This window comes from Stigmatopora argus, chromosome 11 (assembly GCF_051989625.1).
Source record: "Stigmatopora argus isolate UIUO_Sarg chromosome 11, RoL_Sarg_1.0, whole genome shotgun sequence".
NCBI classification, from domain to species: domain Eukaryota; kingdom Metazoa; phylum Chordata; class Actinopteri; order Syngnathiformes; family Syngnathidae; genus Stigmatopora; species Stigmatopora argus.
In genome coordinates this window covers 760,001-773,603 of record NC_135397.1, presented here as the reverse complement: position 1 = coordinate 773,603, position 13,603 = coordinate 760,001, and the positions used below count along the sequence as shown (strand labels likewise).

At 44.2% G+C, this 13,603-nt stretch overlaps 4 protein-coding genes across 6 annotated transcripts in view; 1 reads left to right on the top strand and 3 right to left on the bottom strand.

Annotated features, from left to right (window-relative positions):
- The window catches only part of zmiz1a (zinc finger, MIZ-type containing 1a), a 94,115-nt gene extending 89,826 nt beyond the window's left edge, over window positions 1-4,289 (bottom strand). The window contains exon 1 of the mRNA XM_077612686.1: window positions 4,202-4,289. The gene's annotated coding sequence lies outside the window, so the exon portion shown is untranslated. The remainder of the gene's footprint in view (window positions 1-4,201) is intronic.
- A 1,184-nt stretch (window positions 4,290-5,473) lies between these two features.
- Window positions 5,474-8,114, bottom strand: rps24 (ribosomal protein S24). 2 transcript variants are annotated; one of them, XM_077614058.1, is made up of 5 exons: window positions 8,014-8,114; window positions 7,470-7,535; window positions 7,028-7,237; window positions 6,759-6,872; window positions 5,474-5,936 (listed from the first exon to the last, which is right to left on the bottom strand). In XM_077614058.1, exons 1-5 carry the CDS (start codon window positions 8,014-8,016, stop codon window positions 5,931-5,933), a joined length of 399 nt encoding a protein of 132 aa, XP_077470184.1. In that variant the 5' UTR covers window positions 8,017-8,114; the 3' UTR covers window positions 5,474-5,930. The 2 variants fall into 2 exon arrangements, with proteins under 2 accessions (XP_077470184.1, XP_077470185.1); XM_077614059.1 differs by having other exon boundaries at window positions 5,474-5,560.
- A 542-nt stretch (window positions 8,115-8,656) lies between these two features.
- Window positions 8,657-12,185, bottom strand: eif4ebp2 (eukaryotic translation initiation factor 4E binding protein 2). The gene is made up of 3 exons (XM_077612729.1): window positions 11,862-12,185; window positions 10,185-10,364; window positions 8,657-9,925 (listed from the first exon to the last, which is right to left on the bottom strand). The coding sequence occupies exons 1-3, from the start codon at window positions 11,992-11,994 to the stop codon at window positions 9,894-9,896; spliced, it is 345 nt and encodes a 114-aa protein (XP_077468855.1). The 5' UTR covers window positions 11,995-12,185; the 3' UTR covers window positions 8,657-9,893.
- ppa1b (inorganic pyrophosphatase 1b) overlaps window positions 11,824-13,603 on the top strand; it is a 6,567-nt gene continuing 4,787 nt past the window's right edge. Inside the window, exons 1-3 of one of the 2 annotated variants that reach the window (XM_077612715.1) lie at window positions 11,824-12,211; window positions 12,671-12,858; window positions 13,415-13,479. In XM_077612715.1, the coding sequence (XP_077468841.1) occupies window positions 12,798-12,858; window positions 13,415-13,479 (126 nt within the window). In that variant the 5' untranslated portion in view covers window positions 11,824-12,211; window positions 12,671-12,797. Of the gene's footprint in view, window positions 12,212-12,494; window positions 12,859-13,414; window positions 13,480-13,603 lie in introns of those variants that run through there. The other variant, XM_077612716.1, reaches the window with a different exon arrangement.

Below are 13,603 nucleotides of genomic sequence, written 5' to 3'. Positions count from 1 at the left end.
CACAGAATTTTCACCTCCTTTCTGGCTCCACTTCCCTTTGCAATCGTCATCAACCCTTGTCTGTGTATTTCAAGCCCGTTTTTGTGTGCGTCGGCGTATAAATATTTGTCCATCTTTCATTATGGGATGCGTGTCTCCCTCATTTTTGACAAATTGAGATTGTATCATTGTTAATTTTGACCCGTTTTATGTTTGTAAGGTTATTTTGTAGTTATTTTCTCCTTTAAACCTTAAGTTTGTGCACCAGTACTTGACCGTGAGGTTGGCAATTGGCTTGCATCTCGAGCGGGGCGCTTCATTGGACATAAAATAAAAGGCGGTGGGCCGCTGTGGGGGTCGTTGCGGCTATTTCCTGTCATCTCCCCGTTCGCTTGTTTTCGACCGCTTTTTTTTCTCCCTGCTATTGTTATGCAATCCAGCGCACGACCTTGGGAAGAACATGCGCCCGGGGGGGCTGGGGGGCTGTAAATGTGTGACCACTCCAACCTCCGTGTCATCCTTGACTGCGCCACCGGAGAGTCGGCTTGTCACACGGCGGCTCTCGGGAGGAACGTAACCGGTGCACTTATACGGCCGCTTGCCTTGTCACCGTGGACAAATGGAGGGCCGTCACGCAAAAATTAGGACCAATGGGGCCCCAAAAATAGGCAGGCGAGATTCGGAAAGACACAAGTCTGAGTCTAGGGTCAAAATTGGGACTAGTATACAACTAGAATTGTGAATTTAATAGTCGGAATTCTGAGATTAGGCCCGGAGAAGACAAAAATGGCCATAATTCAGACTCCGAAATCTCTCAAAAGTCAATGTCCTGAAGGCCATCTCGCTTCTCTTTCGTTGAGGACTCGTTCTGTTTTTTTCTCATTATCTTCAATTCCAAACGCAGATGCGGCAACCCTTCCAAGAAAGGATAAATCGGCGCCATGGCTCTGGCGGTCTCACCACCGTCGCCAACGTTAGCGCGTGGCTGACTCACGCAAACCCCCCAAAAACCTTACAAACACCGTACGACTTGTACGGTGTTTGTAAGGTTTTTGGGGGGTTTGTAAGGGGAATCATAATCATTTATAAGGGCAGTTATCGGCAGAGGTTGACAGGTATGCCTCCCCATTTTTTGTCGAGTAACATCCAAAGTCCTGACCAACCAGATACCTGAAAATGACCCTGAAAGTGACCCCGAAATGGCTCTTATCCACTTAAAATGCAAGCCAAAAGACCCCGCCTCTCAACACACACACATTTCTTGTTCTTGATGAAGTCATGGCGTGATCTAACGAGGCAGTCTCTATTGTGTGGGTTGAAATGAGCTCCCGTCACCCAAAGAACTCCCTCCTTTCCCTCCCTCCCCTCCCAGGCAGACAGCGAGGGTGGTCTCCCCTGGGCGCCGCGGCTAACGTTAAAAAGGATTTGCCTGCGAAGATCTGACTCTATTAGCACAGATAATGGCCCGCCTGACAAGCCGGGAGAGATCACACGCTCAAGTGTTTCTTTCCCCCCCCCGCGCGCTTGTAATCGGTGGCGTCTAAACGCTCTCAATTTGCCTCATGTTGGCATCATTTGCGATGTAGCAAAGATGCTATGATAGCGCCTGTTCGCAAAAAAGAGAGAGAGCGCAAAAGTGAGGAGAGCTCCATCTGGTGGATGGTGGAAGAATTCCATGCAGAGAGGAACGTTTGTGAATGAGAGTGAGGATCAGAGTCTCCCCGTGGAAATCTCATTAAATGGTGCTCAGTGCAGTTCCACTTACAATTAGACTGAGTGGATGGGTTGCCATGGTTACACGTGACTCGCTCCAGCCCTAATCGACCCCCCCAAACACACAAAAAAACAAAACAAAAAACTCTAAATTGTCATTGTTCTACAAAAGTTTCTGGAGGGGAAATATAAGGATAGACCAAAAATTACCATATGCGTTGGATTATTTTGTTTTACCTCTACTTACGAATGTCACTAGGCACGAATATTTCGGTTTACGAACCCCTATGGCAGGGGTCGGGAACCTTTTTGACGAAGAGAGCCATAAACAATTAATGTTATTCCTATAGAGCCATACTCACCATTTAAAAGTCAAAATAAATGAAAACGTGCCATTTTTTAGTCATTTTACCACTTTTAAAGTACAAAAAGTCTTTGAATTCTTTTGACAACATTGTTACGCTGTTGCTAATCAATGAATATCAATGAGTATCAATGAGAGAATAGATGCAGAAGTCTCTAATGAAAAAAAACAAGTTAATGCCACAGTGCAGACGTGACGTTCCTATTGGTGCATTCGGGACTCGGCTCTCTCACCACCGCTTTCCATATTTTAGCTCAGAGCCATATGCAACCATCAAAAGAGCCACATGTGGCTCCCGAGCCATAGGTTCCCTACCCCTGCCCTATGGTATATGCCCCAACATACGAACATACTAGGATCCAAGTTACAAAATCCCCCAGAATCCCTGTGCCTCCCTTATTTTCTTTTGAAATTCTCCTGGTAAGATCATTGGGCATTTGCCGTACGGCACGGAAACGGCTTTCCCAGCTGTTTTGCCGCATGATGGCGGCTAAGCCATGAGCTCTTCCCCGCCAATTTGCATAAATCACCGTCGCCATCTGACAGTTACTAGGCAGCCATGTCGAGAGACGCCCGCCCGCCCGCCACAAGGCCAAAAAAAAAGAGAAAAAAGAACAAGGGAAAGTGGCACAGCAGCGTGACAAATGAGAGCGGCTCTCTAATTGGACTCCACTTCTGCTAAAATGACATGGACATTTTTTTGGACTACAAGCGCATTTAAGAAGTCAGCGTCTTCGGAAATTGAAGTAGTATTCATTTACTTTGCGTACTTGCCAATTAGGCGCAATTGAGAGCGTTGGACCAGCTCGCCTAGAGCGCCCGTTTTGGCCACGTGGGAGGAAAGCGGAGTACCCGCAGAAAAGCTACACAGGAAACCTGGGAAACTGAGCGTGAACCCGAAACGTGTCCCCTTTTTGTCAACTCAGTCTCTTTGCCACAATCACTCAAGTCATTAAAGAATTTCTTCCTGGACCGCTTTCTTCCCGATATCCATATTTCATAAGCTCTTCTCACCATTGGCGCTTTCCTCCTCTTCCTCCTCTTCCTCCTCCAATCGGAGCTGTTTTTCCGTGCCAGTGCACAACGGGGAGTCGCTTATATTCTCCGCTCTTGTTAATTATTAAAGCCACCCTCACAACACGCCGCGGCCTCACAATTTCAGACTGTGACTCAAAAGTCGGCCATTTTTCTCGTACGCTAACCCTCCAATCCGCTTCATCCATTCATTTTAAGCTCCCCTTTACACGGGGGTGCTGGGGTTAGCCCAGACATGGGCAAACTACGGCCCGCGGGCCATATACGGCCCGTTAGGCCTTTTAATCCGGCCCGCCGACGTTGTCCAAATTATTATAATTTTTTTTTATTTTATGCGGTCAAAATACAGGAAATCATTGGAAAAATTGACAGCTGGTGTCATGTCCTTTCTCACAAGAGCCGGAAATGGTTCCACAGGAGTTGCAGTTGGAACTGATTGATCTCCAATGTGACAAGTTCAACTCCCTGAAAGTCTCGGAGTTTTCGGCTTGATGAAGTGCAGCCAAATTTCCAAACATCCAGAAGATGGCACAGAGGATTCTGGTGTTATTTGGCTCGACATATGTGTGTGAACAGACCTTTAGTCGGATGAAAACCAAGAAAGCACCCCATAAATCCCAGCTGACTGATGAGTATGTTCATACTTTAGTCCTTTTTTTCTGTTTGTTTCATATGTACCGTTAACGGATGCAGTTTTTTTATATGTATCGTATCTTGTGCTGACCCGGCCCGCCTGTCAAATTTTTAAAGTCAATGTGGCCCCCCCCCCCCGGGCCGAAAAGTTTGCCCAACCCTGGTTTAGCCTATCCCCACTGGGGGACACCCTCAATTGGCCGTCAGCCGAACGCAGGCTACGAGCGACCCTTCACGCTCCCACCTAGCATACTATTAGCTTAGCGTGCATGTTTTAGGGATGCGGGAAAAAAGAGAGTACCTGGAGAAAAGCCACACATGCAAACTCTACATAGGAAGTTTGAAACCCAGCGGGGATTGAACCCTCAATCTTAGAACTCTAATTTAGCACTTAAAATGGCACGTGCAGGTTAAAATTATATTTCCAAATGGTCCAAAAGTGTCAAAATGATGAAGGCAGGGCGGCGGCGTTCTTACCGGAAGGCTATTTTGGTCCTCAGCGTGGCCTCTCGCGTCGGTAAGGTCAGCGCCGATTGATTTTGAACGGCGCTCGGTGAGACGGTGGGCGGCGCAAAAAAAAAAAGTCGAGCTTTTTTCTCCCAAAAGCAGGTTTTGGATATCGGTGCTCGGCGTCCAGTCTGTTTTGGCCCACAGAAGAAAGAGAAAAGGAAAAAAAGATGCACTCGATGGTGACCCCCAAAGGTCACCATTGTGACTTTTGTCTTTTCTCTCGATTCGGATTGAAGTCATCATTTGACCGAAGGGGGTTAAAAAACAAAAAAGTGGCCAAAGTGGTGACTAGAATTAAAATTCCTGACTATTTATTCCAGAATCCCAACATATATTGCCAGACTTCTGACTTTAAAAGACAGAATCGCACTCAACGTCTTCTTCCTTCCTAAGAAGGACGAACGAGAGACACGGTAGTGTTAAAAAAAAAGGCAAAGGGGCTCCTGGGACGAAACGCGGTGAGCGAGAAGAGTTTCATTTCCTGCGACCATCTGTTAGCAGCAGTGGCCGGATTTTTGAAAGCTCCCACGAGTCGGCCACAATTCCAATCAATCCACCTGCCTCTTTTCTAGGTCGCCATACATGGTGTTTGTGCAGAAATGTAAATGTCAATTGTCTTATGGTTAGAGCGTGGCTAGTATTTTTGGAGGTGATGACGTGGTGTCAAGTTTGAATGAGGCCGGCCGGGGGAAGGGACAAAGCGGTCGGTCCTGGAAGGCCACTGTGGAGTTGAAGCAACGGGGGTTGGGCTCAAACGAGAAGCACCTGACAGCAATCCACTGATTGCACTTGCAACATACCAAACTGGAGGAAAGGTGACTTTTTATGGGTGCACTTGGAGGACACCAAAAAGGTGAAAAGGCAGTGGAATTGTTTAACACACCCCTGAAGTACTACTCTTGCAAATATTTGTATATACTTTGATTCTTCTCTCACATGATTAAAAGACAAAGCAAAATTGAGGGAGGAATTCAGTGTAGGACCAAATAAGGAATTCCCCTCTGTAATCAGGCTTTCTTTTGACTTCACCTCAAACTCTCGTTTTTTTTTAATTCCAATTTGAAAAAGGTGGAGCCCACCTGCGTTGATTAGGAAGAAAGCCTGCCGCTGGACGGCCAGGGGAGACGCCCTGTGGCCGCTTAGGGTATTGCGTCAAGTCGTCAAGCCCTTTCCTCCATGACGCATGTTTGTCATTCAGTCAAAGCATAGCGAATCCAAAATAACCCACTGCCAGAACTGTTGTGGTCTTTTCATTTGAACTTTTATTTGAGAACAATATACAAGAACATCTTGAGCACGAGGACCATCCTGGGCCGTCTGGGCTCACTAGAAGGAGAGAAGAAAAAAAATAAGATTACTATTGCGTACGTCTCATTGGCTCCAAGTGTCCAACTACAAATACTACATATACACACTGCAGTTTCAACGTAAAACCATTGTTACACCAGTAACAATTGTTGTTAAAAAGTGCTCCACACTTTAAAAAAAAGGGAAACTAAACACCCTTGTGTGCCGCCCCTCATTAACTCTCGCGTCCGGTAACCAAAGTGTCCGTTAAGGGGGAAGCCGCGGTGGATCGGTGACAAGAAAAGTCGGGTTTCCAGACAAAAAACACCAGGGTGAATCTACGGGTGTTCTGGGCATGCGCGGTGGCACCGGCTCGAGTCCGGTGGCCGGCGTTTGATACCTGGACATGTCATTTCTGCGTCAGCGTTCCGTGGGAGGGAGGCGAAAGACGGGAACAGAAGATGCAACAGAATCACGTTATAACATGGACAGGTAAGGGAGGCGGGGGGAAAAAAAGCTAAGCTAGGTGGCTCAGTTTGGACGAGCTAAGGATGCGGTTTGGTTATTGCGAATCTGTTAGCCAACCGCGGCGCGAGAGATGCCTCTCGACGTCGGGTTAGCTTTGTCTCTACACTTCAACTTGGGTTTTCCAAATTTGTAGTAGAATCAAATATGCGTTGAAAAGTCAGCTTCGTTAACCTGACTCGTGCGAACGAAGACGCCGTTTATCCATCGAATTGTAGGTCACCGTGCCAGAGCTATAAAACTACGGTCATGACGAAAATGCTATTTGTAGGTATTAGCTCACGTTAAAAAAAACCCACCAGCGTCAATGTTGACCTGTGATTTTTTTTGTGATGGTGTGTTTTCAGTCAGCTATGTCAACCTCTGCCGATAACTGCCCTTATAAATGATTATTGATTCACCTTACAAACCTTACAAACACCGTACGACTCGTGCGGTGTTTGTAAGGTTTTTGGGGGGTTTGTAAGGGGAATCAATAATCATTTATAAGGGCAGTTATCGGCAGAGGTTGACAGGTATGCTATTAGGAGATGTTAGCTAACATCCAACAGGGACACATTATCCGTACTCTACTGGCGTGCATTTACCTTCTATGGTTTCCGAAGAACATTTGAAAAGGGTAGAAAGAATAACAATAACACGTTAACCATCTACACGCACAAATTGGGACGAGGCAGCGTCTGGGGACGAGCAGCGAATCCCGAGAACGAACCTTTTTGCTGGCGGCGCCCACGCTGGACTTCTTGGTTCCTCGTACTTTCTTCATTCTGTTCTTGCGTTCCTTGCGCTGCTTCCTGGAGGTCTTCTTCTTCTCGAAGAGACCGTGCTGAGGAACACGCATTTCAAGTCAATTCAACGAATGTGACCGAATAACAACACGGATAAAGCTAGCCCCCGCTGGATGAAAAATCCCCCGATCTAAACCCCCACACCAATTTTGAGCAGGGACCCGCAAATTCTTCCGTCCCGTATTTTGCTCACCCTGGCTAGCCTGTGTTTGGGCTCGTTCTTCTTGGCGTAATCGAGGGTGTCGTAGACCATGCCGAAGCCCGTTGTCTTGCCACCGCCAAACTGAGTCCTGAAGCCAAAGACGAACACCACGTCAGGGGTGGTCTTGTACATCTTGGCCAGCTTTTCCCGGATTTCCGTCTTGGGGACCGTGGCTTTGCCGGGGTGAAGAACGTCGACGACCTGGAAGACGAGGACGGCCAATGAAAACACACGAAAAGCGGGCACACGGCATACCTGTCAACCTCTGCCGATAACTGCCCTTATAAATGATTATTGACTCGTACGGTGTTTGTAAGGTTTTTGGGGGGTTTGTAAGGGGAATCAATAATAATTTATAAGGGCAGTTATCGGCAGAGGTTGACCGGTATGCATACGGTATTTTCCATGGAATATGGATGGGATTCAAACTTACCATTTGCTTCCTCTGAAGCAGCCGGTTCGTCATAAACTTTCGTGTCCTAACTGTAACTGTCTCATTCTAAAAGAGAAAATAGGGTTCAATTAGTGAAATTCAATGAAATGTGCTGTCGTGACACTTGATTATTTCGAAAAACGGGTTTTATGATCAGGAACATGCTTTTACGAAGAACCTCATTCGCGAGTAGATCGCGTGAACGCCACTTTTGACGTCAAAATATATTTAATCCTCATTTACGGAACGTCAGAACGATTATTACTTGGATATCGGTGCTTTCGAGAAATTTGATTCACGCGAATACAACAAAGCGACGTCAAAAGCCATTTCCAGTATTCCTGGCTGAGTGTTGATGACATGTAGCTTAGCATTTTGATCATGTCGCTAAAGTGTCGGAAAAATGCAAACTAGGCGTCGATATTGGCCGATTTTTAAAGATTGATATGGAAGAGAGGAGTTGGCCATGACAAAACGAACAAGAAGGCAGCGATTGATTCGATGATGGTTGGATTTTACTTCAACTTTAGCCCGCAAGACTCACCATATTGGCGGCGGCCTCGCTCAGGGACGTTGAAAAGGAGGAAGGACCAGCAGGCGACCGGAATAATGCCTGCACAAAAATGCCGGAGCACCCGCTGTATTCGCCTGACAGAACTGAAATTGAGGCCGCATTCGGTCCGCAGAAAAACAATAGGTTTATATACGTCTATTTTTACAGAGGATGCAAACTTATTGAAATATCCAGTGAGGATGACACGCGGTTAAAATTATTATTGTCTTCTTTATGACAAGGATGATTATATTTGAAATTCAGTATCATTTAAAATTTCTTAAAGGGCTTGAAACATTCATTTTCAGACTTCTTAAAGGGCTTGAAACATTGATTTTCAGACAAGCAGAAGAATTTTGAGGACGGAATATTATTTCCAGTAAATGCAGTTTTCAGTTCGTCCATTAGGCGTCACTATTATGTGTAGAACATTATTGTAACCTTTCCCCTCCAAGTTGGGTTATCCCACATGCATGATTGTGTACTAATTAAAATTGTGAAACTACACACACGTAGGTTTTTTTGTGCTTATTCCTCATGCAATGAATTTTTTTAGGGTGCACCTCCACATTTGGACCCCCTTCCCATAATATTCCCCAAAAGCAATGAAAGAAAATGAAACAGCACAACACACTTTCCTTGTTATGGAACTTTTATTGATCTTGTTGCAAGAGTGTTTACTGGCATTTTGACTTTACTGATTAATAAAGTTATCTCCAAACAACTTTTCCGACTTCTCTTGTTGTCGTGGTGACCATCACCCAATTTTCGACGACATTTTTTTTGCACTCCGGAAATTCGGGACACAAAATGAATCCATTCGGAATGGCAAAACCGTAGTACTATTGTATTTGAAACCAAATGACGTACATACTAAAGAATCCGTTTTCCTCATTCATTTTCAAAACAATGTCGCGCTTTTCCAGTGAAAAAATAAACATCTTTCTCTGTTTTTGTTTGCAGTAGCATTGAAGTAAGGCGTGGTGGGCACACCATAATAGCTCGTTACAGTATAAAGCGTTAAGGACACTGGGGAGGGACACTTTTGCACATTATGGAATGGCACCATCAAGTTTATACACTTTTTTTGGAGGGGGATAAATGTAATGCTTTACAGTCCAATGAGATTCTTCATACAGAAAATTGTATTTCAAATCAACGAATACATCAAATGTGGATCATTTCAAGTCTTTCTCAAATGTCTTCAACACTTTACACTCCTCCCTAATTTAAAATTTAAAAACCTCCTGATCAACAGTATGCATTTGTGGAAAAACCTCAAATTGACCAAATATGGATGTCGTCAACCAAATAAAAACACTAAATGGCAAATTTCTAATCTTTTCTCTTGATATAAATCGAAATATGTGTAAATGAAACCGCTGATATTCGTGCGTGGGTGCGTGCGCGTATGCATTCTTTTCAAGGTGTGTTTTGTCGATGCCAGAATTTTTTTATCCAGTCAGAACAATGCAAAAAAAATAAAAAATCTGATGTATTAAAGTCTTAATATAAGGGAGTCATGGAGGTAGCACAAGGGCTCCCTTTACTAAGACTTTAAAAACAAATTTTACACTTACCATCATAAGTTTCTTAAGAGAAATTTTCCCAGTCGGCAGACGAGATGTTTGCCTCGTAATTTGATTTACGGCGATGGAAAAGCCTTAAAAGTGTGTGCCGTCTACCCACGCTTTGGGAAACACACGCGCACGGACGCACGCACGCACGCGACAACCAGCGGCGGAGAGGGGAAAAAGATGGCCGCCACGAGGGCTCAACAACACGTTTGTTTCTAAAAGCCGAGCCACTGACGCGACGGGACGCGCCAGGTCGTTTTCTTGTTTTGTTTCGGGCTCGCCGGCGCCAATTTGTCAGATGTCCATTTCAAACTGAGCGTCGTCACCTTAAAAGACAAAAAGTCAGGACACCGGAATTGTTAATAAATACAATTATAGGGAAATTATTTATTAATATCTTAAAATAAATAACACATATGAAAATGTGCCATGCACCAGTGAAATAGTGCCCTCCGTGGCCGTTATTATGGGAGACGTAATACCAAGTTTGTCCGCCAGATGGCGACAATACCCCGTTCTACCAGTGCCGAAAATTTCGTAACCTGACTGCACATTGGAAAAAGCAGAAATCAAATCAGTCCTCACCGGTCGTAGGCTTTCCGTCGTGGTTGTTGACGTGATTGTTGGCCTGGTTTTTCTGATTCTCGTCCGTTGCGTTTTGGCCCGTCACACCGGGGATGACCGGCAGGTTAGCGGGCGGAGTCTGGGCGATGGGGGAGTTGCGCATGTCCAGCAAAAACTTGCGCTCGTAGATGATCCGCGTTCCTGCAACGGTATCCACAAGTTGGCTTTAACAATAACATCAAATTGACCAAAATATTTAAGAATTGGCACTTTGACCTGCTCCAAACGCATTCTGTTATGAATACACCGTATGACCCGAGCGGTGACCTTAACATCTAGGTACACCGCGTTCCATTCTGAACTCAAGTTGTTTTTGGATGCCACTCAACCTCCCTATTTTGAGTTGACGACGATATTAAAAAGTGGGCTTCTTTTGAAGCACATTCCTAACTCTCCCCTTATCAGATAGGAAGTATTTAGGTCAGTGATAGCATCACCTAAAAGATCTCTTTCAAGAGGATGTAAGAATTGACTTTATTGTCGTTATACATGGCGTACAAACATTGTTATTGTCTTTGGAGGTTCCTTAATTATGTCTTGAAACCACTAAAGATCTGCGGCTCTTATGAACGCCTGACATAAAGTTGACTCGATCATAAAATAAAATTTACTGACCCGGAACTATTGTATCGTCAGCATGTTTATCACTGTCGAACCAATCGCATTCCAGGATCATTTTCACAGTGGAAACTTTGACCACAAGAGCATTTTATATCTGGAAATGCTTCAATTTACAACTTGCAAAGTCTTCCGCAAAATCATTTTTACTGCAGCCCAGATAATGCTTTCAAAAAATGACGTTTCGTTGTACGTTTGGACTGAACAATCCTCACGCTTGGCTCAGTCTCAGCGTCTAGCCTGGCTCAAGTCCAACTCCAAAAATAGACTAACATGGATATGGAAGTCACAAATACCAAACTAAGCGGTGGTCAAGTTGTGGCTTCATTTCAGACATGAACGCTTTGAGTTAGGAGCATGCCACCAGAATGAAATAATCTCTTATTCCAATACACCAAATGGTGTTGCTGTACATTCGCCTGACTTCCTTCCTTCCTTCCCAGTAATTGTGTGAATGGTCGCCAGTCCGTGGGACTGATATCAAACAATAAAAACAACAACACAATACTACACATTATATTCAATAAATGAGATTTACAGTTAAAAAGAATTACAATTAAGATGTTTTTTGGCCTTAGCTTTATTAGTAATCAAAGTTAAGAACTCTTTAGTGGTTTTCCCATAATTTTTTACAAGTTTAGTTATGTGAGATTGAAGAACTTCTGTTCTGAATGACAACTGTGAATTTTAAAACCGAGTCTGTACAGTAAAGTCGTTTTTCATCATGGCGAAAAATAACTTCTGACCTTTAATTGAAGCAATTCAAAGCAGAAACATGCCCCGCGGAATGATTTGCTCCGTGATAACCCATTTAAAAATGATAACGAATTTAAACGCCACACTTCCTGCGCTGTTAAGAAACCAATCAGAGAGAAGCAAGGAAGCGGGAGGCGGGGCTAACATTGTTTTTGTTTTGAACGATATGACAAGGCATCAAAAGGCCACAATGGCAAAAGCAGCGAGGGTGTGAGGCTCGGCTTTAACATCGAGTTTCTTGTTGGAGGGGGGAAAACGTGTTACCTCTGGGAGTCGTAGAGAATAAAGTGCCTCCTGGGGTGGTACAATAGTCATGAGGTAGCTGCGTTGTGTCGTTGATCAACACCGTCCTGGTCGGGATGGCCCTGCTCTCGCTAAGCTGACGACTGTTCGACATTTTTTTTGCGGCCGCTAGGGTGTCAATTTCGGACGCTACGGAACTCGGGGGTGCTTGTCTCCCGACGGACGGTGTAAACCAGGGCCGTTCCCCGCTCTCTTGCGTCTTTCCAAGGGCTTTCTTGTCGCTCCTCGCGTCCTCCCAGCCGCCAGCTCCTTCCCCTCCCTTTGCAAGGCAGGAAGCGGGACGTGCGGTGGCCGGAAGTGACGTCAAAAAGGTGCGGCCACCAAGAGCACGGTGTTTACAAGTGGAAATATATGATAGCTTTATCATTTTTGTTTTTATACGTTCTTTTAGCTTCTCTTACATGACTTTGTTGTAGTTGTCATGCTTAATCTCTGACATGTTGAGTGCTTTTTTGTGTAATTGTTTAATTGAAAATTAAGGGATTATATTCTAGTTTCGTTTCCTTGATAGTCGATGTACATACATTTGAAATTTTGTATATTTAAATATTCCCTGTGACAGTGCTCTATTTCACGTATTTAACTTGAATACCGTGGTAAAAAAAGCAACATCAAACACAAATTCTCAAGTCAAGGAATGAATCGGAAACTGTTTATTTATTTATCCATTAACACGTAGTATATCAAATAACTAAGATTACAGTGCCAACTATTAAGAATTTAATGATTTTTTTCTCGTTCCGTTCAACGAACACAATATTCTCCGACAGTCCGTGAAGGTGCCCTCCTTGGTTTGCGCAGGCGCATCAGGCTTCCGCCTGCCTTTACAATCCACCGCCTCGGCTGACTCTTTCCGTCGCCATCCCTCATCCGAGTGAGACAAACCTGCCCCTAAACATGAGCTTCACCGTGGAAGAGAGGGGCGCCCCCAACAGCCTCGGTTACCGACTATTCTTCAGTGAGTACAACGTACCTCGATTTGATTTTGTTTCATTTGCGTACGCGTGTAGGGAGCAAAGAAGGTTTGCTGTTGCCTTCAAGCAACTCCGTCCATGCAAGTGGCTTACTCGCAGTAACCGCCCACGTGTCACTTATTCATTTTGAATGTCGCTTTAAGATTTCATCATCATAAGTTAAAAGTTTTCTGTGTGTACGCTTTTGTTTTTTAATGGGATTTGGCCTATGTAAATTTAACGTAATCTCCTACGTTAGACAGGTTAATCGTCATTCCAAGTTAAAGGCTTGAAAAGTAAATATTCTATTGCGATCCAAGACATAAATCTTTTCTGGGTGGTTACACACGCCGTTAAAATATGAACAATAGTGTTATAGGACCACACCCTGTTTCTCAAGATTGCTTATGGAAAGCATTCATTGACTAAGTTTCGTTTTGAGTATTGGTTCGAACAGCCCATTGATGTCATGTAAAGCTATTTTGCAGTTCTGTAAACACTTTGTCTTGAATGCACCAACAATGTTATTAATGTATTTTTTTTACCCTTATTGTCTTACAGAAAATTCTGAAGGGAAGTACATATCACCATTCCATGACATACCAATGTATGCTAATGAAGGACAGGTACAGTAATATCAATTACTAAATCACATTTTAAAGCAGATTTATAGCTAGTTGTCATGCATATGTTCATAACATATCTGTTGTGTGTTTTGACCAAATAGCTGCAGGATCTAATACACTTTAA

Coding starts and splice junctions, on each gene's coding strand:
- rps24 (XM_077614058.1), bottom strand. Junction 7,238..7,469: donor TGCTTCAGAGGAAGCAAATG/GTAAGTTTGAAT, acceptor CTCGTCTTCCAG/GTCGTCGACGTTCTTCACCC. Junction 6,873..7,027: donor CCAAACACAGGCTAGCCAGG/GTGAGCAAAATA, acceptor CGTGTTCCTCAG/CACGGTCTCTTCGAGAAGAA.
- eif4ebp2 (XM_077612729.1), bottom strand. CDS start 11,994: ATGTCGAACAGTCGTCAGCTTAGCGAGAGCAGGGCCATCCCGACCAGG. Junction 10,365..11,861: donor ATTCTCTACGACTCCCAGAG/GTAACACGTTTT, acceptor ATACCGTTGCAG/GAACGCGGATCATCTACGAG. Junction 9,926..10,184: donor CGACGGAAAGCCTACGACCG/GTGAGGACTGAT, acceptor TTGTCTTTTAAG/GTGACGACGCTCAGTTTGAA.